This window comes from Nansenia antarctica (genome assembly GCF_963989245.1).
Source record: "Nansenia antarctica genome assembly, chromosome: 11".
Classification (NCBI taxonomy): Eukaryota; Metazoa; Chordata; class Actinopteri; order Argentiniformes; family Microstomatidae; genus Nansenia; species Nansenia antarctica.
This window is the reverse complement of record NC_137681.1, coordinates 25,438,714-25,462,816: the sequence shown is the minus strand read 5'-3', so window position 1 is coordinate 25,462,816 and position 24,103 is coordinate 25,438,714. Positions and strand designations below refer to the sequence as shown.

At 48.1% G+C, this 24,103-nt stretch overlaps 1 protein-coding gene across 1 annotated transcript; it reads right to left on the bottom strand.

The window, feature by feature from the left end:
* Positions 1 to 14,066: 14,066 nt before the first annotated feature.
* On the bottom strand, positions 14,067 to 18,911 carry LOC308167583 (F-box/LRR-repeat protein 15). The gene is made up of 5 exons (XM_080542001.1): positions 18,849 to 18,911; positions 18,381 to 18,540; positions 17,697 to 18,199; positions 15,053 to 15,275; positions 14,067 to 14,541 (listed from the first exon to the last, which is right to left on the bottom strand). Exons 1-4 carry the CDS (start codon positions 18,872 to 18,874, stop codon positions 15,086 to 15,088), a joined length of 879 nt encoding a protein of 292 aa, XP_080398127.1. The 5' UTR covers positions 18,875 to 18,911; the 3' UTR covers positions 14,067 to 14,541; positions 15,053 to 15,085.
* Between the last annotated feature and the right edge of the window lie 5,192 nt (positions 18,912 to 24,103).

Here is a 24,103-nt window from a genome sequence, read left to right as displayed (position 1 = left end):
AGTTAACTAGGTAACAATGTAAAGTAGTGTTGTAGTTAACTAGGTAACAATGTAAAGTAGTGTTGTAGTTAACTAGGTAGCAGTCCAATCCATTACGTTGCAGTATTTTGGCTTGACTAGCAAGTTTGTGTTGTGATTCTCAACAACGTTGAAACGTAGTTTCACCCTTTTCCATAGTTTTGAATAATAAATGTGTGGACTGACGATGTAGCGCAGCCTAGCTTATTCTAATAATTATTTAACATAGTTTTATTGTGATAATTATTCCCCCCTCCTCCCAGACAAGGTCACATTATTATTGGATTGGTTGTTTGCGTGTCGGGTGAAGTTAGCTAAACATTTAACCTGCTAACTAGCAAGAGAAACATAATGTCACTCTCCAAAGGTGTAAAGAGGAAAGTTGACGGTGAAAACAGGGCATTTAAAGAGGAATGGACAGCGAACTATAATGTTCATCCTACCTGGTTTCATCAACGCAAAGCCGTTGTGAGACTCACATCTTCCATGCTCACAATGTTCCCTTTCTATACATGCGAGTCGTCCTTTTCCTCAATGAATGTGATAAAGACGCTCGAGAGGAATCGATTGATGCAAAAAAAAACTTGAGAACTGCCTGCGGATTAAAGTGACGTCCATATAACCAGATATCAAGCAAATACTGACCGATGGGAGATGCCACTTTTCACATTAAGTGAGTACCAAGCCTGTCGTTATTGTATTTGTATTTGTATTTGTATTCTCACCAGAATATCAACACACACAACCCACAGCCGAACCAGCCGTCTCTGCCAGCACCACCAGCACCAGGATGACCAACACCACTGGGTCACAGGGAAGTACTGATCACCCGCCTGACACCAAAATGCACACTACACAAACCATGCACACCTCCCTTCTCTCACTCCTGTATCTTTTCAGGCACATGTCATATCCAGCTCTGACACCTACCCAGGCTTCCAGACCCAGGAGCAGAGACCGGCGGGAACCACCACGTCACCCCAGCACCAACCCCAGGTTCCAACTCAGCGACCCCAAACCCCCTGTTCCGGGCCCCCCCCCCCCCCCAACTCCAGGCCCCCAGCTACAGGCCCAGTCCCCTACCCGCCAACCCCCAACCCCCAGCCCGGAACAAGCTGAGAAGAGCCAGGGAGCTTTTTCCCTGGATAAGCTGTGTACAGGTTTTTCGCCTCTGCTTGCCTGCCATGCGCCGAGCTCTCTGGGCCTCTCCTCAGGGGCCTCCGGTCGGCCTGCGTGCTCGATCTGCTCCGCCGCTGGGGCACCTGGTCCGGCTAGCCTCGTGAAGGGCTACAGGAGTCTGAGCCTGGTGGGCTGGGCCGGACGCGCCGGTGGTGGGTCGGGTGAGTCGGGTGTGTGGGGTCCCTCGGGGGAGGGAGGTGGGGGAGCCACGGCTTTGCACTGGTGGGCAAACTGGATAGTAGTCGCTCTACAACTAGAGGGCTGCAGGGGAATTTTTTTCCCGGATGCACAGCGAACAGGTTTTTTACCCCTGCCTCCTACCGACACTGGAACCTGGACACTGAACACTGAACACTGAACATTACACTACACTGGACAATACACTGAACACTGAGCACTTTAGTTAGTTTAATGTTGGTTGTTGTTGAATGTAATGTCTTAAATGTCTGATTGTTTGATTAATTGATTGTATACACGGTGTTGCGTTTTTATAAAAACCAATAAAAAACACTGTCGTTATTGTATTTAATAACCTAATTGTATTTTGTATATTTTGAATGAATGGCTCATTGTAATTATTATCCCTAATAGCGTGTTTGCTCTGTCGTTTCAGGAGCATAGGCCTATGCACCACCACCCCTCGCATAAGCGGATTACTTTTCTTTCTTTTCTTTTTTTCACCGATTTTGTTGTCAATGTTTTTCAGAATATTAAACTGAAACTAAATTGCTTTGTTACTGTTCATATGTGTGTTGCAGTCACATATACGTAAACATTACGTTTGAATTATTTACTGAGCTGGTGTTATTTTTTTCAAACCACACACGGCTATTTCAGCACTACACGTTGTCCACCTACTTATGATTCACTATGAGGGGTTCAGCGTCAGTGCGCTTCGGTGCACCCCGCTGCCTGATTGTCTGTCCCTGTGTCATTCACTCTCAACATGGATAAAAGTACAATAAGCATTATTCAGGTGGAGGTAGATTCTCTATTCGGACATTATAGGCGCTATATGAGGGACTGTCGGTCGGATATTGTAAAAAAAAAAAAAAAAAAAGAAAGTGGATTCTCCAAATATTCTGCTGGGCCAAATATTATTGGTGATGGGCCAGCAATGGCCCGCGGGCCGCCTATTGCCGACCCCTGCTCTACAACCTCTACACCTACGACTTCACCCCCGTCCACCCCAGCAACTCCATCGTAAAGTTTGCAGACGACACCACCGTGGTGGGATGCATCTCAGGGGGGGACGAGGCGGCGTACAGGGATGAGGTAGAGCAACTGAGCAAGCTGTGCAAGGTTAACAACCTGCTGCTGAACAAGTCAAAGACCCAGGAAATTATCGTAGACTTCAGGAGGAAAAAGTCCGAGATCCAGCCCCTGCTCATCGACGGAGAGAGCGTGGAGAGAGTCTCAACCCTCCGATTCCTGGGGATGCACATGCGGGATGACCTGACCTGGAAGGACAACACAAAAGCCACCATCAAGAGGGCACAACAGCGGCTATACACCCTGAGAGTCCTCAGGAAGGAACACAGCAAGCAGGAGATACTGGTGACCTTCTACCGCGGCGCAGTGGAGAGCATCCTCACCTACGGCATCTGCAACTGGTTCTCCAGCTGCACAACAGCGGAGAGAAATGCGCTACAGAGAGTCGTGAGAACAGCACAGAAGATCACCGGCGCCCCCCTCCCCTCTCTGGAAGAGCTGTACAACACACGCTGTCTCAGGAAGGCCTCCAAGATCTCCAGGGACCCGACCCACCCTGGGTACGAACACTTTACCAGGCTGCCCTCGAAAAGGCGGTTCAGGACCCTGGCCGCAAGGACAAACAGACTGAAGAACAGCTTCTACCACAGGGCCGTCCAGGCCCTGAACACAGCAAAGACCTAAGTTCTGGGCCCTGGACAGTCTGGACGGATTGATGGCAGCTGCTGGACTGAAAAAATCAGGTGTAGTGCTGAGGCACAAACATGTACATTTCAAGCCTGCAAACTGTGACACTTTAAATAAATGTGAAATAATACTATTGTGCAATATGACAACCCTAGTCGTCTATCTGTACAGTATAGTACAGTGGATAGTGTACATAGCCTTTATTTATGTAAACCAGCTCCTTCCCTTCTTGTGATTTTTTATAAAAGTTTTTTTTTTCCCCCTTTCCTAACACCAGGGGAGCCACCCCTCCTTAATTTCGTTGTTTGGTACCTGTACTGTAGCAATGACAATAAAGTCCATTCATTCATTCATTCATTAAAGTAGCAAAGACCACACACTTCCAATGACCGCCAGTCAAACTGCGAACACTTCTACCACGCATAAGGGGGCGTGGTCATTCAGATGACAGGGAGATGATGACGTATGACTGCTCAGATGAATGATTAGTTTTGAACAAGTTATCAGGGGAGAGCGCGAACGCAGTCCCCCACTACCAGAAATTATGCAATCGAGATTCCCACATTTGAGGAATTCGAACGGGTCAGCACAGCCGAATGTGCAATGGCTGAGCCTAGTGATGTGTCCTTCCGTGCCGACGCTTCGTAGCGTGTGTCGAGTAACCGAGGCAGATTTTTGTGGTGCGCGTATCGAGGCATGTGTTGATGACGCATGGTAAGAGCGAAGCTTCGCCTGCCGGCCGTACCACGTGACCGATTCGGGAAATGTGTATAAACTTGCCGTTGTTTTTCTATGTACCCCAGCTTCATCTGTGCCCTGTGAAAGGATCTTTTCAAAAGCAGGTGAAATCGTCTCAAAAAAAAGAAACCGCCTGAAGCCCAGCACTGTGGAGAAGTTGTTGTTTTTAAATAAAAATGAATAAATGAATAAAGTATTGTTGTTCCTAGTAACACAAGCACATTTATTCAATTCAAAGCTTCACACACCAAAGCCACGGTGTCGTTATCACTCTGCCTGCTATACATTTATTGTCCACATGATCACGCAGTAGAGCAAATGAAGCAACACAAAGCTTCGGCCCATGTGTGACGCAATTGGATGGAAAGCTTCAACTGTTCATGAAGCTTCATCTCACCATCACTAGCTGAGCCTCGCCCTTGGTGAACCACCTACTTGATCATGGTGTCTCCCTTGCCAGGTAAGTATGAGTTGTTCATGTCGGAGGTGGGGAACTGACTCTACTGCATAAGCTTCTAAACCACGGTGCGGTCACTGTCATAACGATAGTTATGGAGATAGACTCCAGTTCTATGAGTGGAGCGGAGCCCCATAGGGGAGCTCTGCTCCTATTGGTTTACCCGCTACCTAAAGTAGCCAATGACTGCATTTTTCAATGCCTGCGCCCGCCTGAGGTGCTATATAAAGGGGCGTACTTCGCTCCATCATTCTCCCAAACATACAAAACAGCCGGGTTTGAACGAGTCGAAGTGGGCCAGCAGCCCTATGGGGCTCCGCTCCACTCATAGAACTGGAGTCTATCTCCATAACTATCGTTCTATATCGTGGAGCTCCGCCCCATAGGGGAGCTCTGCTCCTATTGGTTTAGGCGGAGCGAGCGAGGCCAAATGTACCCCCACTGAGACTATTAATCCGAAAACAATCTCAGCGGCACCCGGAGCTGACCACTGATGTTGGTTCAAGACAACCTTAAAAAGTTGGCCCAACCCACACCGAGTCTGCTCCACTGATCTAGCCCTTACGTGAGCACGCAGGGTTGTAGATCTAACGGAACATGTCCTGGAGGAGGGTCCCCTCCCCAGGCACATCCGTAATCATCCTGACAGCACTTGAATAGCATCCCCAACCAGGGTAATCCAAGTGCCATCCCCACTACATCAGTCCTCAGCAAACTGAGGACAGAATGGGAAAAGGATGAGGAAGAAATATCACTTACCTAACCCTTACGTTGGGTCCTCAAGGACCTCCGGAACTGGCGCCCCATCAATCTCCTCCCAGTGGACTATAAAATTATGACAAAAGCCCTCACCCAACGGTTTCAAACCCTCCTCCCCTCAGTTATAGCCCCTGACCAGACCTGTAGCGTCCCCGGTAGGTCCATCAATGACAACCTGCTCCTGGTGAGAGACCTCATCCTGCACTCCCAGGAGCGGAGGTCCCCTTTAGGCCTTCTCAGCCTGGATCAGGAGAAGGCCTTTGACAGGGTTAACCATGGTTTCCTGCAGAGGGTGCTGAGAGGCATGAACTTCCCCCAGCACCTGCTCAACTGGACCGAACTCTGCTACAACAACATCACGAGCAGAGTTCGGATCAACAACCAGTTGACAGACCCCTTCCCCATCAAAGCTGGAGTACGGCAGGGATGCCCCTTGGCCCCTCTACTGTACGTCATCTACCTGGAGCCGTTCCTACGGAAGATCAGGAGCTCCCCCAACATCATGGGCTACCCTCTACCAGGGGCCCGGGGGGAGAGGCTCAAGGTGGTGGCGTACATGGACGACATTACCATCGTCGGCACGGATAGTCGCTCCATTTCCACAGCAACGAAAGTGGTGGAGGACTACTGTGCAGCCACTGGCGCCCTGATCAATAGGAGTAAGTGTGAGCTGTTTCTGTCGCAGCACTGGCAGGAGAACCTGGCAACCTCCTTCCCTGTAAAGACGGAAAACATTAAGCTGCTGGGGATCACCTACCAGAAAGATGGAGGAGCCTCCGGCAGCTGGAAGGAGACCATCCGCCAGGTCCAAAAGAAGATCTGTGAGTGGAGTGCACGGCCTCTCACAATGACAGGCAAGATCCTGGTCCTGAAGGCTATTGTTCTTCCCATTCTCCTTTACCTGGGCAGGGTGTTTCCCCCAGACAGAGCAGTATCCAAAACCATCGAAAGGATCATGTTTACCTTTGTCTGGGGGAGCCAGATGGAAAAACTAAAACGCACCACCCTGTACAAAACAGTGGAGAATGGGGGGAAAGGGGTCCCAGACATCCTAAACATCATTAGGGCACAGGGACTCTCCAACCTCATCAACAACATCAACAACAAAGATAGGAAAGCCAGGTTCTTTGAAATATACTATGCCACACCCATCCTCCGGACACTCAGGGTGACCGCATCAATAAATCACACTGTGCCCTACAGCTGGGACCCCCCTCCTGTCTACAAGATATGGAGGGACTTTGCCTTCAAGACAGGATTGTCCGCGGCTGGGCTGGCCTCATGGAAATACAAAGACATTATGACCTTCATAAGGTCGAAGGAAACCATTACTCACCCCAAGGCCAGCACAGCCGTGGACTCCAAACAGGTATGGAAAAACATTAATCATAAATGTACTAACAATAAACAAAAAGACATTGCCTGGATGGCTGCTCATGGTTGTCTCCCCACTAGGGAATTCTTGCATAGGCGGCACATCGCAACGACTGATAAATGCCCCCACGGATGCACGGACACAGAACACATTAACCACCTGTTCTGTGAGTGCTCCGTGGCCAGGCGGGTCTGGGCCCTGTTTGTTCCCTCTGTCTCCCTAAACAGCCTGCTGACCCTGCCCCGCTTGACGGGCGATAACATCCTGTATGGTCCTCCCGGGGGGTGCACAACCCCCCAACTACAACAACAGTGGAGGATCATCAGCGCCGTCAAGCAGGTACTCTGGGAGACGAGGAACATCAGGGTCTATCAGAAACAGAGCGTCCACCTGACAACCCTGAGGAGGAGAATCACCCTCTGCCTCAGGGACCATGCTATTGTTGACTTTAAAAATAACCCGGATCAAGCAAGAGCGGTGTGGGGGGTGGAGAGATGGAAGGACGTCATCCTCTAAACCCCCCCCCATGCCGCGCCGCATCGACCAACCCCCCCCCACCCCGGGCCTACCTCACTACACCACCAGTTCCTGCACTATCACCTTCACCACTGTTCCAGCACAAGCCCTGGTCAGCAGTATCACCATCACAAGGACCAGGAGAGGAGCAGCGCACAACACCAACAGGGAAGTTTACTGCACCTTCCACCACCTACACATGTACACAGCACTGACCCACTTCCTACTCTCACCAGAATATCAACACACACAACCCACAGCCGAACCAGCCGTCTCTGCCAGCACCACCAGCACCAGGATGACCAACACCACTGGGTCACAGGGAAGTACTGATCACCCGCCTGACACCAAAATGCACACTACACAAACCATGCACACCTCCCTTCTCTCACTCCTGTATCTTTTCAGGCACATGTCATATCCAGCTCTGACACCTACCCAGGCTTCCAGACCCAGGAGCAGAGACCGGCGGGAACCACCACGTCACCCCAGCACCAACCCCAGGTTCCAACTCAGCGACCCCAAACCCCCTGTTCCGGGCCCCCCCCCCCCAACTCCAGGCCCCCAGCTACAGGCCCAGTCCCCTACCCGCCAACCCCCAACCCCCAGCCCGGAACAAGCTGAGAAGAGCCAGGGAGCTTTTTCCCTGGATAAGCTGTGTACAGGTTTTTCGCCTCTGCTTGCCTGCCATGCGCCGAGCTCTCTGGGCCTCTCCTCAGGGGCCTCCGGTCGGCCTGCGTGCTCGATCTGCTCCGCCGCTGGGGCACCTGGTCCGGCTAGCCTCGTGAAGGGCTACAGGAGTCTGAGCCTGGTGGGCTGGGCCGGACGCGCCGGTGGTGGGTCGGGTGAGTCGGGTGTGTGGGGTCCCTCGGGGGAGGGAGGTGGGGGAGCCACGGCTTTGCACTGGTGGGCAAACTGGATAGTAGTCGCTCTACAACTAGAGGGCTGCAGGGGAATTTTTTCCCGGATGCACAGCGAACAGGTTTTTTACCCCTGCCTCCTACCGACACTGGAACCTGGACACTGAACACTGAACACTGAACATTACACTACACTGGACAATACACTGAACACTGAGCACTTTAGTTAGTTTAATGTTGGTTGTTGTTGAATGTAATGTCTTAAATGTCTGATTGTTTGATTAATTGATTGTATACACGGTGTTGCGTTTTTATAAAAACCAATAAAAAACACTTAACCCTTACGTTGGGTTGTTGATCTAACAGACATGTCCTGGAGGAGGGTCCCCTCCCCAGGCACATCCGTATTCATCCGGACAGCACTTGAATAGCATCCCCATGACCAGGGTAATCCAAGTGCCCTTCCCACAACATCAGTCATCAGCAAAACTGAGGACAGAATGGGAAAGGATTGAGGAAGAATATCACTGACCTTACCCTTACGTGAGCACGTAGGGTTGTTGATCTAACGGAACATGTCCTGGAGGAGGGTCCCTTCCCCAGGCACATCCGTATTCATCCTGACAGCACTTGAATAGAATCCCATGACCAGGGTAATCCAAGTGCCTTCCCCATTACATCAGTCATCAGCAAAACTGAGGACAGAATGAGAAAAGGATGAGGAAGAAATATCTTTCAAGTAATACCGTATAAAAAGTGATGGCGACGACCAAGACGCCGCCACACATCTCCTCCACTCCCACTTCCCTGAGAATGGCCACTGATGTGGCCATGCCCCTGGTGGAATGAGCCCGAATGCCAGTCGGCACGGGCTGCCTCGCACGGGGCTAAAAGCCTCGCAAATCCAAAGGGACAGCCTCTGCTTCGAGAGTGGTGTCCCGGCTTTCTGTCCGCCATAGCAGATCAGAAGCCGGGGAGAAGATCTCAGTCCTGCCGTGCGCTTCACATATTGTGCCAACGCGCGCACCGGACAATACAATGTAAAACGCCTCTCCCTCTCTCCGTCGTGAGGAGGAGGGAAAAAATAAAAATAAAATAAAAAAGGCGCTCAGAGCACAGCTCTGAACCCTAAACCCACGATTAACCGTAGGGATAAAAGCCGGGTTAGGGCGTAATACAGCTTTTGTTTCGTCATCAGAAATGATCAAACAATCTGCCCGTGACGAGAGAGCGCACAAATCACTCACTCGCTCAGCCGTAGTCAAGGCGAGGAGTAGACTCGTCTTGAGAGACAATAAAACGCAACGACACAGTGACAATGGATTCGAATGGGGGCACGCACAGCGCCTCTAGCACAATCGACAGGTCCCATTTTGGCATTAGAGTCCTATGAGGGCGTCTAAGCCTACACACTCCAGTCAAAAAACGCTTAACCAGCGAATGACTGAAAAACCAGTGTCGTTGTCGCAAAACCCTCATGACAAGCTGAGATGGCAGCCGCGTAAACTTTAATAGTTCCCGCCGCCAATCCCTTGTCAACAGCGACTGTAGTAAGCACAAGAACGTTTCGACCCGACAACAGACAGGGTCAACGTCCCGTCCCTCACACCACTGTGTAAAACTCGCCAGCGCGCCGCATATCCCTTTGCAGTGGATTGCGCGCGCACTCTGAATGGTCTGAATGACCGCGTCTGTCAGACCCCTGCGTTCTAACAATCCCTCTCAGTAACCAGGCCATGAGGGGCCCGCCCTCATAGGCGGCCCCTTCACCAAGCCTCCGGCTTGAGAGAGTGCATCTTGTCGATGAGGTATGGGCCATGGGCCCTCTACCAACATCTCCATCAGTTCCGGAAACCACGGGGCTCCGGGACGGTCCGGGGCTACAAGAATTAACTCTAGCCTCTCTGACCTCACTCGTGCCAACAGTGGGAGGATAGATGTCAGGGGTGGGAACGCGTATAACAGGACCCTCGGCCATGGGTGGTGTGCGAATGTATCGACTCCCAATGGCGGGTTGTCCTGTTCGCAGGGAGAACCAAAGGCGACACTGCGCATTCGTCCGTGACGCAAACAGAACCACTTCTGCTTGCCCGAACCGTGCCCAAATCAGCGACACAATGGAGGGTGCTAACCTCCAGTCGTCATCCCTCGGGCCTCCCCGTGATAACAGATCTGCTCCTTCGTTGAGCAGACCTGGAATGTGGAGAGCTTTCAGCGAACTCCGGCGACTCCGCGCGCGATGACGCGCGGGTCTCTCCAGTAGCTCAGGTCGGTTTTGACCGATCTCTGTATTACAATCAACTTGCGACGGCGTCTCACTGGAACCCGTCGCAGTCGTGCGAACCGCCTCTGCAGTCTGCGCATGTGTAACAGGCCTAAGGGGACCACTACATGGGCTGCAGACATCAGTCCTAGTAAGGACATCCTTGACAGAGCGGTGATTGTATTTGTCACTCGACACACCCGGAGAGCTGACGTCACTGTCGCTCTCCGTGGTGCCGATAAACTGGCCCTCATCTCGGCAGTATCCAACTGAATGCCTAGATAGGAAAACTGTTGAGCCGGCCACGGAGCACTCTCTGTCCAGTTTACAGCTAACCCCAGCTGAGTGAGGTGCTGCACCAGTGAGGTTGCGTCCCGAATGGCTCGATTTGGGCATTGGGCCAAGACCAGTAGGTCGTCGAGATATGCTAATATGCGTATCTCGTTTCGCCTCAGTGGATTGAGTGCTGTCTGCACGCATTTGGAGAAAAAACGAGGAGCAAGCGCGTACCCGAAGGGCAGGCGCGTGTACTCGTAAACCTTCCCTTGGAAAGCAAAACGTAGGAATTTCCTGTGCCACTCTGTGATTGGCACACGAAATACGCGACCCTCAGGTATCTACGAAAGGGGCGTTTCGCCACTCTCTCGTTGAGGACCCTGAAATCTAGTATGGGTCTCATGTCTCCCGAATTCTTTGGGACAAGGAAATACGGGGAGTACCATCTCATGTCCCACTGGTCCCTCGGAACCAATGTCACTGCGCCCTTTGTTAGGAGATTCGTAATCTCCTCCCGGAGCGCACGTGTCTTTATCGGGCAGGACAAAAAACAGTCTCTCTCACGCCCCTGAAGGGCGGAGGAGGCTGAATGAACTGTAGTGCATATCCCCTCCTCAATGTCCTGTCTAGCCAGCCCGACAGAATACCTGTCCCTTCTAGTCATTCTGCATAACGCAACGACAGCGGCTGGGCCGTCTGTTGTGGTGCAGTCGACAGAAAAAGCTTGCATTTCTGTATGACCCCAGCCGCGGCTGCCCTTCATTTCGAAAAGGGATGGGCTGCCGTCTGTAAAGAGTGTTTGTTATGTGTAACGATGCTCTTTATTGACGCAGGTTTATTATGCCTGATAATCAAAGAACCGGCCGCACGCTCATGAGCTGGGCCAGGTCTTGATAGACATGGAGGGGTTTTTGATGTAAATAACGGTCCCTCTATACGGCTACAGACAGGGGTGTTTAACCCGCCTCGTGTCGTGATAGGGGTAAGTCCGCTAGGCAGAGAGCTGGCCACACGCCGGTAAGCTGGGCTAGTCTCCGCTTTGTTTCTAACCGGTAGCCAATCGACCACACTCTGACAAGGCAGGTGGGTCTCCGCTCTGGTAGATACCATGGAAAATCCTCCTTAGGGATGGTTTGCCGTCTGTAAAGAGTGTTTGTTTTGAGTAACAATGCCCTTTATCGACGTAGGTTTATTATGCCTGATAACCCAAAAACCGGCCGCACGCTCATGAGCTGGGCCCCTGGCCCTATTCCATGAAGCTCGATAAAGGTCTAAGCCTCGATAAAGTTTTAAGCCTCGAAAATGTTAGCTTGCGTTCGGTGCCATCAATGTGGCTCAAATAATTCGCTGCTTGGTTGAGCTCCTTCTGAGTCAGATATAATTAGCCTGGTCCCGACCAGGCTAAAACACAGGCTATAGTCATCCGTGCGTCAAAAAAGGCTCACAGGCGGAAACTAAACCCTGAACGAAAGTTCCTCATGTGTCTTTTAGGAAATATTAGTTCCCACTTCACATGAGATAGATAGATTAGATAGTTTGACTGTGTGATAGATAGATAATTTGATATTTTGAAAGTGTGATCGATCGATAGATAGTTTGATTGTGTGATAGATAACTTGATATTTTGAAAGTGTGATAGATAGATAAAGAAAAGAGTGTAAAAAAAAAAAGAAGTAATTGTCTCAACTTGCATTGCCGTCATGACAGCGGTCTAGCTAGCGTAGTGGTTAAGGCTGTGGACTCGAGTTCCAAAGGTTGAGAGTTCGAGACTTGACTAAGTCATTCATTTTTTTTTTTTTTACATTTAACCGAAGATTTCATGCAAAGGTTTCAAACACCATTGTAATCGTGTCAGTTCTTGTAAATTAGCCTGCACCATAATTTTATAGCCTACAATACTTTTTTAGATGAGATTTTAGATTAGATTCAGACAACGAAATGCAGTAAAAAGTGCGCCTGAAGAGGGATTCGAACCACTGATATAAAATGTCGAATAAATCCTATGGCAGCAGTCAATACCACTACGCCATTGTGGCGATATGATGGTTTGTAGCCTGCTGCAGATATCACCACAGTAGCAATATTCATTTATTAAAATATGAACATATAACAATAACTGGGGCTAGTATGACCTACGCATTTAATCGGTCAGCAATTTCTTGCCAAACCATTTCCCTCGCCTTGTTAATTGCGGCAGTATTGCACTATTTTACATCTTATTTTTCCGTCTTCATAAAAATCAATAATTCGGAATGCTGCGCAAATGTAGTACCCCTGCAGAGTGGAGTATCTTCATTTCGACAGATCGACACTTCAGGGCTTTTTATGTCTGCGTGCACGCGCCCATATCGAAGATTTGTAAGCCTGTCTTCTGTGAACACTGATGACACAAGGCTGATCCTCATTCGAGGAATCACCTGAGGCTTGAATACCAATCTCGAGGTCCCTGAGCGCCGCATTTAATTATAGCGCCGCTATATTAAGCCACCGTTAGTGAAACGGACCCTGGTCTTGATAGACATGGAGGAGTTTTTGATGTAAATAACGGTCCCTCCATACGGCTACAGACAGGGGTGTTTAACCCCCTTTGTGTCGTGATAGGGGTTAGTCCGTTAGGCAGAGAGCTGGCCACACGCTGGTAAGCTGGGCTAGTCTCCGCTTTGTTTCTAACCGGTAGCGATTGGACCACGCCCTGACAAGGCAGGCGGGTCTCCGCTCTGGTAGATAACATGGGAAAATCACCTTTACTGAAAAAGTAAGGTGGGGATTTTCCTTCCTTTGCCTCTTTATGAAGTAGCAGCCATGAAGAGGAAAACGGTGGTGGGGTCATTACCGACCCCTCCGCCAGTGAAACCGGGTCACGCTGCCGTGGGGGGCCATAGCGGGCCCTCCCAGTGGTCAGCGGCGGGGGCTGGGGATGCCGAGTGCCAGTACCAAGTAGGCGGCTAGCGCTGGTTCGAGCGGCGGGGAGCCGTTGGTCATCCCCTCCGCGAGCCCCTCCACTCTGGTAAAGGGCAAGAAGTGGGTTAATAATACGGGGGTATTCCATCAACGTCGCTAAAGGAAAATCCAGGCTTACTCTGATGAGTCTCGCAAAATTTATTTTTAAGATCCAGGCTTATTTTGGTCAATCTTGCGAGTTATCAAAAATAAGCCTGGATTTTCCTTTAGCAACGTTGATGGAATACCCCCCAGGACACTTCCGGGGAGACAAGGGACGACAACAGAGCTTAAAGATTACACCGTAGAACTTTATATTCCTTATGACAGCCATGTTTGTATGGTGCTCAAAAACACATGAAGTGTAATACAAAACAATGTGTCGTTAACATCAAATGTATTCTCCTTGTTTTTCACAGGTACTCTATACAACTAGGATCTTGATATGTGATTTGTTTTTAAACACTTACTGCGATGGCCATTATGATTTTGTCAACGTTTGACCAAATTAATATTACATTACTGGATCCTGCCTCACTCATATCCTGAGAATACATGTGTTCGTTCATTCAAAAAGTAAATGAGTTTTCCTTAAGTGAATACACATCAGGGGAGGACTTCAACGTGACAGCTATAGTTATTTTTATGACAAAGACTGCAGGAATAGGTATGAAATAATACATTTGTTAAACATTTTATAAAAAAGGATAAAGTAAGGACAGTCAATGCTTGGTAGAAGCACACATGCTCAATAAAATGTTTAATTAAACTCAAACATTTTAAGATGTTTCAAAATTAAACAATGAAAGTAATGAGTAATGTATGTTATGCAGAGTAATACTTTACAAACAAAGATAAACAACATACTCTTTCTCTACAAAATAACAAGATGTTGTCCTTTGGCTAAATCTGCCCTTTTTAGCTGGACAGCATAAACTGTTTTTTAAACTGACTGTTTTTGAACTGACAGCATAAATGTTTACAGCATAAACTCGTGGATTTGTGAGGTAATAATGAAGAAATAATAATAAGTAATAATGAAGAAATATTTTTTACACAACAATAAAAGTGCAATGTTTTCAGCCTTCATAAGTGCAGACTTCTCTCCCACATCTCAAAAGAAAATGTTTATACCACTGGAATAAATAAGACAAGATCCACAATAGACTTCCCACAGACATCGGTGCTTGTCCCTGCATTGCTAGACGTCCCAGTGCACATGGTCCAACTGAAACAGGTCCTTCACTTCACCGAGGAACACCTGGAGTCCAAAAGACAATGTTGATTAGATAACACTTATCTATGAAGAGATGACATCATCATGCATTGCATTCTACAAAGAGGCAGGGGAACAATCATATTGCATTAACACATTAAGAGTCTGGAGGTGAGACAGATACAGAGACAGACAGGTTGGGTCTGCAGGTAATAATAATAATAATACGGTAATAGTTTTATTGCCATGCAATCAGCTTGTCAGTCAATTGTTGGAATTTGGTATTTTCTGCTCTAGGCAAGGGGTCAGAGCCATAGACGGCGACCCTGGAGCAATTAGGGGTTCCGTGCCTTGCTCAAGGACACCTCGACACGTGGCCAGCCGGGATTCAAACCCTCGAGCTGCTGACCTTGCGATCATTAGACGCCGGCTCTACCTCCTGAGCCACAGCCGGCCCCCAAGGTAGCATGACCAGGATGAGATGTGATAGCTTAATAGCCCACAAAAGCTTTTCACAGCTTTTGTTGTTTCTGAAAAGCATTACCAACCTGTTTACCTTTGTAGGGTGGACGGAGACGGGCCCCTCGGCCTAGATCTGAAGGTTGATGAAGGGTGCGAACCCCAACACGTCCTGCAGGAGCACCAGTGCCCTCAGTATCGGTGGGTCCACGTCAATCTCGACGTTCCGTTTCCGCAGAGGATCCAGGCTGGACTCGGTCACGTTGCGACAGTGGTTGATCTTCAGCGACTGCAGCTTGGGGCAGTACTCTCCAACGGTCCTGCCAACACACAGCAGGTGTGTTACACTGTACCCTTTACTACAGGTATGTTACACTGTACACTTTACTACAGGTATGTTACACTGTACACTTTACTACAGGTATGTTACACTGTACACTTTACTACAGGTATGTTACACTGTACACTTTACTACAGGTATGTTACACTGTACACTTTACTACAGGTATGTTACACTGTACACTTTACAAGATCTCCAGAGACCCATCCCACCCTGGGAACGAACACTTTGTTCGGCTGCCCTCGGGCAGGCGGTTCAGGACCATGTCCGCAAGGACAAATAGACTGAAGCTCAGCTTCTACCCCAGGGCCATTCAGGCCCCGAACACAGCAAAGACCTAGGTTCTAGGCCCTGGACAATCTAGACAATTTGATGGCAGCTACTAGATTGTAATCAAGTGCAATACTGAAACACAACTGTGAACATTTCAAACCTGCAAACTGCGACACTTTAAATGAATGTGCAATAACACTATGTGCAATATGACAACCCTCTGGTACATAAGGTTCAGAGATAGGAAATGTTAGGATATGTATAGCATAGCATAGCGTACAGCACAGTGTTTTATTTGTATAGTATAGTATAGTGGATAGTGTACATAGCCTTTATTTATGTAAACCAGCTCTTTTCCCTTCTTGTTTTTAGTTTTTTTTCCTAGCACCAGGGGAGCCCCCCCTCACAAATTTCGTTGTATGGTGTACTATATCAATGACAATAAAGACCATTCATTCATTCATTCATTCATTCATTCATTCATACAGGTGTACCATAAAACCAGCATAAAATCAAATGCGTAGGATGCTAGAAATGAGATCTGGAACTTGTGTTGATCTCAGGTCTCTCCTGAACCCCCCCCCCACACACACACACACACACACACACACACACACACACTGTTTTCTCACCTTTAGACAGTATGCTGCTCTTGCTGTATTTTTTTATGCTATATGTAAAGCACTTTGAATTGCCCCTGTTGTATGAAATGTGCTATACAAATAAACATGCCTTGCCTAATATCTAGTTGTTGTTGTTTTCTTTTGTTTTTTTAATGATGTTTAGACTTATGTAGACCTACCTAATGGACTGGTTATGGAGACCTACCTAATGGACTGGTTATGGAGGCCTACCTAATGGACTGGTTATAGAGGCCTACCTAATGGACTGGTTATGTAGGCCTACCTAATGGACTGGTTATGTAGGCCTACCTAATGGACTGGTTATGTAGGCCTACCTAATGGACTGGTTATGTAGGCCTACCTAATGGACTGGTTATGTAGGCCTACCTAATGGACTGGTTATGTAGGCCTACCTAATGGACTGGTTATGTAGACCTACCTAATGGACTGGTTATGTAGGCCTACATAATGGACTGGTTATGGAGGCCTACCTAATGGACTGGTTATGGAGGCCTACCTAATGGACTGGTTATGTAGGCCTACCTAATGGACTGGTTATGTAGGCCTACCTAATGGACTGGTTATGGAGGCCTACCTAATGGACTGGTTATGGAAGCCTACCTAATGGACTGGTTATGGAGGCCTACCTAATGGACTGGTTATGGAGGCCTACCTAATGGACTGGTTATGTAGGCCTACCTAATGGACTGGTTATGTAGGCCTACCTAATGGACTGGTTATAGAGGCCTACCTAATGGACTGGTTATGTAGGCCTACCTAATGGACTGGTTATGGAAGCCTACCTAATGGACTGGTTATGGAGGCCTACCTAATGGACTGGTTATGTAGGCCTACCTAATGGACTGGTTATGGAAGCCTACCTAATGGACTGGTTATGTAGGCCTACCTAATGGACTGGTTATGTAGACCTACCTAATGGACTGGTTATGTAGGCCTACCTAATGGACTGGTTATGGAAGCCTACCTAATGGACTGGTTATGGAAGCCTACCTAATGGACTGGTTATGTAGGCCTACCTAATGGACTGGTTATGTAGACCTACCTAATGGACTGGTTATGTAGGCCTACCTAATGGACTGGTTATGGAAGCCTACCTAATGGACTGGTTATGTAGGCCTACCTAATGGACTGGTTATGTAGGCCTACCTAATGGACTGGTTATGTAGACCTACCTAATGGACTGGTTATGTAGGCCTACCTAATGGACTGGTTATGGAGGCCTACCTAATGGACTGGTTATGGAAGCCTACCTAATGGACTGGTTATGTAGACCTACCTAATGGACTGGTTATGTAGGCCTACCTAATGGACTGGTTATGTAGGCCTACCTAATGGACTGGTTATGTAGGCCTACCTAATGGACTGGTTATGGAAGCCTACCTAATGGACTGGTTATGTAGGCCTACCTAATGGACTGGTTATGTAGACCTACCTAATGGACTGGTTATGTAGACCTACCTAATGGACTGGTTATGTAGGCCTACCTAATGGACTGGTTCCTAACCCACAGGCAGCCCGTCAGGTCCAGCTGCTCCAGCTCCCTGCAGTGCTTGGCTACCTCCTCCACAGACTCGTCTGTGATGTTAACGTTGACCGCCACGGACAGCGACCTCAGTTGGAAGCACTTCTTGGCCAGGTAGCAGATGTCCTCGTCCTTAAGCTGGCGGCAGGCGGTGAGGTCGATGGACCGCAGCCCGGCGCAGTGGTCCGACAGGCTGCGCAGCGACAGGCTGTCCACCCACTTGCAGTGGGCCAGGCCCAGGTGCTGGAGGTGCATGCAGCTCAACGACACCGCCACCAGGGAGTGGCGGGTCAGCCGGACGCACCCCCGCATGTCGACTCGCTGCAGGTGCTGGTTCTGACCAATCACGGGCAGCAGCTCCTGGTCAGTCACCCAATTGGAGCAGGTCTGGAGTGCCAGGTTGTGGAGGACTCTGTTGTCCCGTAGCATAGTGCAAAAGGCCTCCTTGGGAATGTAAGGCCCTAGCTGTGGAAGTCGGATGGTTAGGAAACATCATGTCAACGAACATGTCAACATATGTATGTGTTCTTGGACAGACTGTTTATTAAATATTAGTGTATGGGTGTTTCTTCACCAGACAAAGTGTGCATGTTGTACTGTCTAGTCCCCCCCCCCCCCCACCCGACATCAGGATCAAAGAGGTTACCTGTGTGAGGTCAAAGGTGCGACAGTTGGCCAGGTACACCTGGATGAGGGCATGAAACTGCTTGCTCACTCTCTGTAGCTGGACTAGGTGACGTAAAGGCAGGTAGCAGAAAATATGTGTAACCAGTACATCCTCCCAGGGCAAGTCCAAAAGGTGACATCTGTCAAGAAAGGTTACAAATAGCCATAACAATAATAATAGTAATAATCATCATAATAATAATAATAATCAAAGGTTGGTCAAACACATCATGATGTGGTTTAGATCATGATCATGTCCAGGCTCCATCATAGTTTAAGATGGAACTGTCTCACAGTATTAACAACTGAGGTACTAGTAATTGCTATCTCATACCATCCACCACTACAGTAACTACAACACCCCCCTGAGGCGCTGGACCACTCATTAAAGAAGCTTGAGCAGCCTGATCTGGCCATGTTTGTTATAGAACCGTGTCTAAATACATACCCGCACCCCGATGTTGCCTCATCCATGTTGAGTGGGCAGATAATGTGCCAGGTGGTCAGTGTGGACGTGGTTCACTCCCGCAGCCAGCCAGGTAGAACGCTTGGCAGGCTTCTTTGTAGCAACATTTCCGGGTTCGTATGCATGTAGAGGTGCGTTCAGAGAGTCAAAGGTTTTAAAATTGCTTCGAATTGTTGTGGATGATAGGAAGTATAAAGGAGTGTTTGTTTTTAGAAAAATCCCTCAGAATTCAGAATGGTTGGTGTTGGTCTAAATGTCCAATGCCTGTCTCTCAAGCTGTTCAGGGACTACGGATGAAAACTAGCCTTCTTGGCTAATTCTGGTGCATTCTTTGATGTACACAATCCTGTGTACCTGCCAAATAAACAATATTAATAATACAATACAACTACATGTGTGTTAGATGTTTTGGATATATTTAAACTGAACTAAACTCCTCAAAAAAAGTTCGGCAACGTTATTTCGGTCGATTATTCCTCCCCTTTAATAATACCAATTGGTATTGTATTTTATATCGTTGGAAAGCCTGATTGGTCACCTTTACAACTTGTAAGGATCATGCATTCGTGGAATGAGCAACACAGATAAACGTGTGGGTAGCGGCCCAAAGAAATGTGCCAAAATCCGCTGCAATATTCTTCTGTTGGTATTACAAGTTACATCTTACAAGTTGTACCTTGTACCTCAAGGACCCCAATTGAAATAAGCCAGTGGCTTTCTTGGGTTTTTATCCTGTTAGTTGACCTTGTATGTAATATGTACTTTCATGTACCTACTCCTGCAAATCTTCTAATAAAGTTTTCAATCAATCAATCAATCAAAACCTCGTTGTAAAGGTGACATATTATGGAGGACCAAGTCTGTCAAAATTAACAATAAATATATAGACACATAAATGAATGTATGAACAAATAAATGAATGAATACACACAGTATAACGAAATACATTTCTATATTTATTTATTCTTTTCCACATTCATTCTTTCTTTTCCACTTTCATTCTTTCATTCTTTCCCCGATTATCAGATCTGTATGCAAATATGGGGGCGTGTTTCGCATTTTCATTGGTTGATACTGATAATGATTGTTTGGATTCAAGACAATGTTCGATGGACAAGCAAAGCAAAACAACTTCCTACGGTCGCAATGGTGCATTAGTTGACATGTCTTTGCCAGGAAAGTTTAATTGCACTCACATTCCATTCTTTAAAAAAATATTCAAGTGCTTGTCCAGAGTAATTGTCACACTTGGTAATTTTTCACAGATGCAAAAAAATAAGAAAGAGACAGAGCTCAACAATTGTTTCCCTTCTTCCTTAGCTTCCTGCTGTTATCCACTGTACTGACACAGGTCGCTGGTCAGTGTGTCTGTTGGCACTAAAGAGGCTGTTCTGTCTCTTCTCGTCGTCCTCAGGCAGTCTTGCTCGTAACAGGCAGGTCATTAGGAGTGTAGGCATGCGGTTCAAGGTCTCATGTCGCGAGGGGCTTAACTGTAGTCTCTGAGACACAGTGGGAATTTAGGTTCCCTCGTAAAACTTCCCATTGGCCTCTTTTTATTACCTTAATTGAACCCGTTTGTTGCTTCTGAATGGCCGAGGCAGTGAAGTGGAACTGCGTGAAGTAGGAACTTCCAGGAACTATCCGAGAGAATGTTGGACAATCTGACATAAAGTAGACATGACACATACTGCATCTAAACTATGACATGTGTCTAGACACTTGTCTATAGACTGTCCAAGACTATAGTCACAGTTATTACAGAGACTGAATACAGCATTCATGAACTAATTATAACCTACATTGGGCGATCAGTGAGTTGTCCCTCCATGCTGAAATCGGGCAGGGGACTACGGATCGGCATCTGTCCATTTGTATGTCAAACGCTTTATCTCCGACACCACTGGGATAAATAATAATGAACCTTGGGTGAATGATGCGTCTTGCTATACAGAACTGTTCTGAGGAGTTTTGAGGTGTCGTAGATTAATCTAACCACATATAAAACACCAGTATGTTAACCCTAACCACGTATAAAACACCAGTATGTGTTAACCCTAACCACGTATAAAACACCAGTATATGTTAACCCTAACCACGTATAAAACACCAGTATGTGTTAACCCTAACCACGTATAAAACACCAGTATATGTTAACCCTAACCACGTATAAAACACCAGTATATGTTCACCCTAACCACGTATAAAACACCAGTATATGTTCACCCTAACCACGTATAAAACACCAGTATGTGTTAACCCTAACCACGTATAAAACACCAGTATATGTTAACCCTAACCACGTATAAAACACCAGTATATGTTAACCCTAACCACGTATAAAACACCAGTATATGTTCACCCTAACCACGTATAAAACACCAGTATATGTTCACCCTAAACACGTATAAAACACCAGTATATGTTCACCCTAACCACGCATAAAACACCAGTATATGTTAACCATAACCACGTATAAAACACCAGTATATGTTAACCCTAACCACGTATAAAACACCAGTATATGTTCACCCTAACCACGTATAAAACACCAGTATATGTTAACCATAACCACGTATAAAACACCAGTATATGTTAACCCTAACCACGTATAAAACACCAGTATATGTTAACCATAACCACGTATAAAACACCAGTATATGTTCACCCTAACCACGTATAAAACACCAGTATATGTTCACCCTAACCACGTATAAAACACCAGTATATGTTAACCCTAACCACGTATAAAACACCAGTATATGTCTGGCGAACGTTCGGAGGTTTCGGCACGCGAACGCGAACGATAGTTATGGAGATAGACTCCAGTTCTATGAGTGGAGCGGAGCCCCATAGGGGAGCTCTGCTCCTATTGGTTTACCCGCTACCTAAAGTAGCCAATGACTGAATTTTTCAATGCCTGCGCCCGCCTGAGGTGCTATATAAAGGGGCGTACTTCGCTCCATCATTCTCCCAAACATACAAAACAGCCGGGTTTGAACAAGTCGAAGTGGGCCAGCAGCCCTATGGGGCTCCGCTCCACTCATAGAACTGGAGTCTATCTCCATAACTATCGTTCTATATCGTGGAGCTCCGCCCCATAGGGGAGCTCTGCTCCTATTGGTTTAGGCGGAGCGAGCGAGGCCAAATGTACCCCCACTGAGACTATTAGTCCGAAAAACAATCTCAGCGGCACCCGGAGCTGACCACTGATGTTGGTTCAAGACAACCTTAAAAAGTTGGCCCAACCCACACCGAGTCTGCTCCACTGATCTAGCCCTTACGTGAGCACGTAGAGTTGTAGATCTAACGGAACATGTCCTGGAGGAGGGTCCCCTCCCCAGGCACATCCGTATTCATCCTGACAGCACTTGAATAGAATCCCCAACCAGGGTAATCCAAGTGCCTTCCCCACTACATCAGTCATCAGCAAAACTGAGGACAGAATGAGAAAAGGATGAGGAAGAAATATCACTTACCTAACCCTTACGTTGGGTTGTTGATCTAACAGAACATGTCCTGGAGGAGGGTCCCCTCCCCAGGCACATCCGTATTCATCCTGACAGCACTTGAATAGAATCCCCATGACCAGGGTAATCCAAGTGCCTTTCCCACAACATCAGTCATCATATCTGATCTGCTACGGCGGACAGAAAGCCGGGGCACCACTCTCGAAGCAGAGGCTGTCCCATTGGATTTGCGAGGCTATTAGCCTTGCATACGAATCGAAGGGGCAGCCCGTGCCGACTGGCATTCGGGCTCATTCCACCAGGGGTCCCCTCCCCAGGCACATCCGTATTCATCCTGACAGCACTTGAATAGAATCCCCATGACCAGGGTAATCCAAGTGCCTTCCCCACTACATCAGTCATCAGCAAAACTGAGGACAGAATGAGAAAAGGATGAGGAAGAAATATCTTTCAAGTAATACCGTACAAAAGGTGATGGCGACGACCAAGACGCCGCCTCACATATCTCCTCCACTCCCACTCCCCTGAGAATGGCCACTGATGTGGCCATGCCCCTGGTGGAATGAGCCCGAATGCCAGTCGGCACGGGCTGCCCCTTCGATTCGTATGCAAGGCTAATAGCCTCGCAAATCCAATGGGACAGCCTCTGCTTCGAGAGTGGTGCCCCGGCTTTCTGTCCGCCGTAGCAGATCAGAAGCTGGGGAGAAGATCTCAGTCCTGCTGTGCGCTTCACATATTGTGCCAACGCGCGCACCGGACATAGACAATGTAAACGCCTCTCCCTCTCTCCGTCGTGAGGAGGAGGAAAAAAGGCGCTCAGAGCACAGCTCTGAACCCTAAACCCACGATTAACCTTAGGGATAAAAGCCGGGTTAGGGCGTAACACAGCTTTTGTTTCGTCATCAGATATGATCAAACAATCTGCCCGTGTCGAGAGAGCGCATAAATCACTCACTCGCTTAGCCGTAGTCAAGGCGAGGAGTAGACTCGTCTTGAGAGACAATAAACGCAACGACACAGTGTCAATGGGTTGGAATGGGGGCACGCACAGCGCCTCTAGCACAATCGACAGGTCCCATTTTGGCATTAGAGTCCTATGAGGGCGTCTAAGCCTACACACTCCAGTCAAAAAACGCTTAACCAGCGAATGACTGAACAGTGTCGTTGTCGCAAAACCCTCATGACAAGCTGAGATGGCAGCCGCGTAAACTTTAATAGTTCCCGCCGCCAATCCCTTGTCAAACAGCGACTGTAAGAAGCACAAGAACGTTTCGACCCGACAGCAGACTGGGTCAACGTCCTGTCCCTCACACCACTGTGTAAACACTCGCCAGCGCGCCGCATATCCCTTTGCAGTGGATTGCGCGCGCGCACTCTGAATGGTCTGAATGACCGCGTCTGTCAGACCCCTGCGTTCTAACAAATCCCTCTCAGTAACCAGGCCATGAGGGGGCCCCCCATCATAGGCGGCCCCCTCACCAAGCCTCTGGCTTGAGAGAGTGCATCTTGTCGATGAGGTATGGGCCATGGGCCCTCTACCAACATCTCCATCAGTTCCGGAAACCACGGGGCTCCGGGACGGTCCGGGGCTACAAGAATTAACTCTAGCCTTTCTGACCTCACTCGTGCCAACAGTGGGAGGATAGATGTCAGGGGTGGGAACGCGTATAACAGGACCCTCGGCCATGGGTGGTGTGCGAATGCATCGACTCCCAATGGCGGGTTGTCCTGTTCGCGCAGGGAGAACCAAAGGCGACACTGCGCATTCGT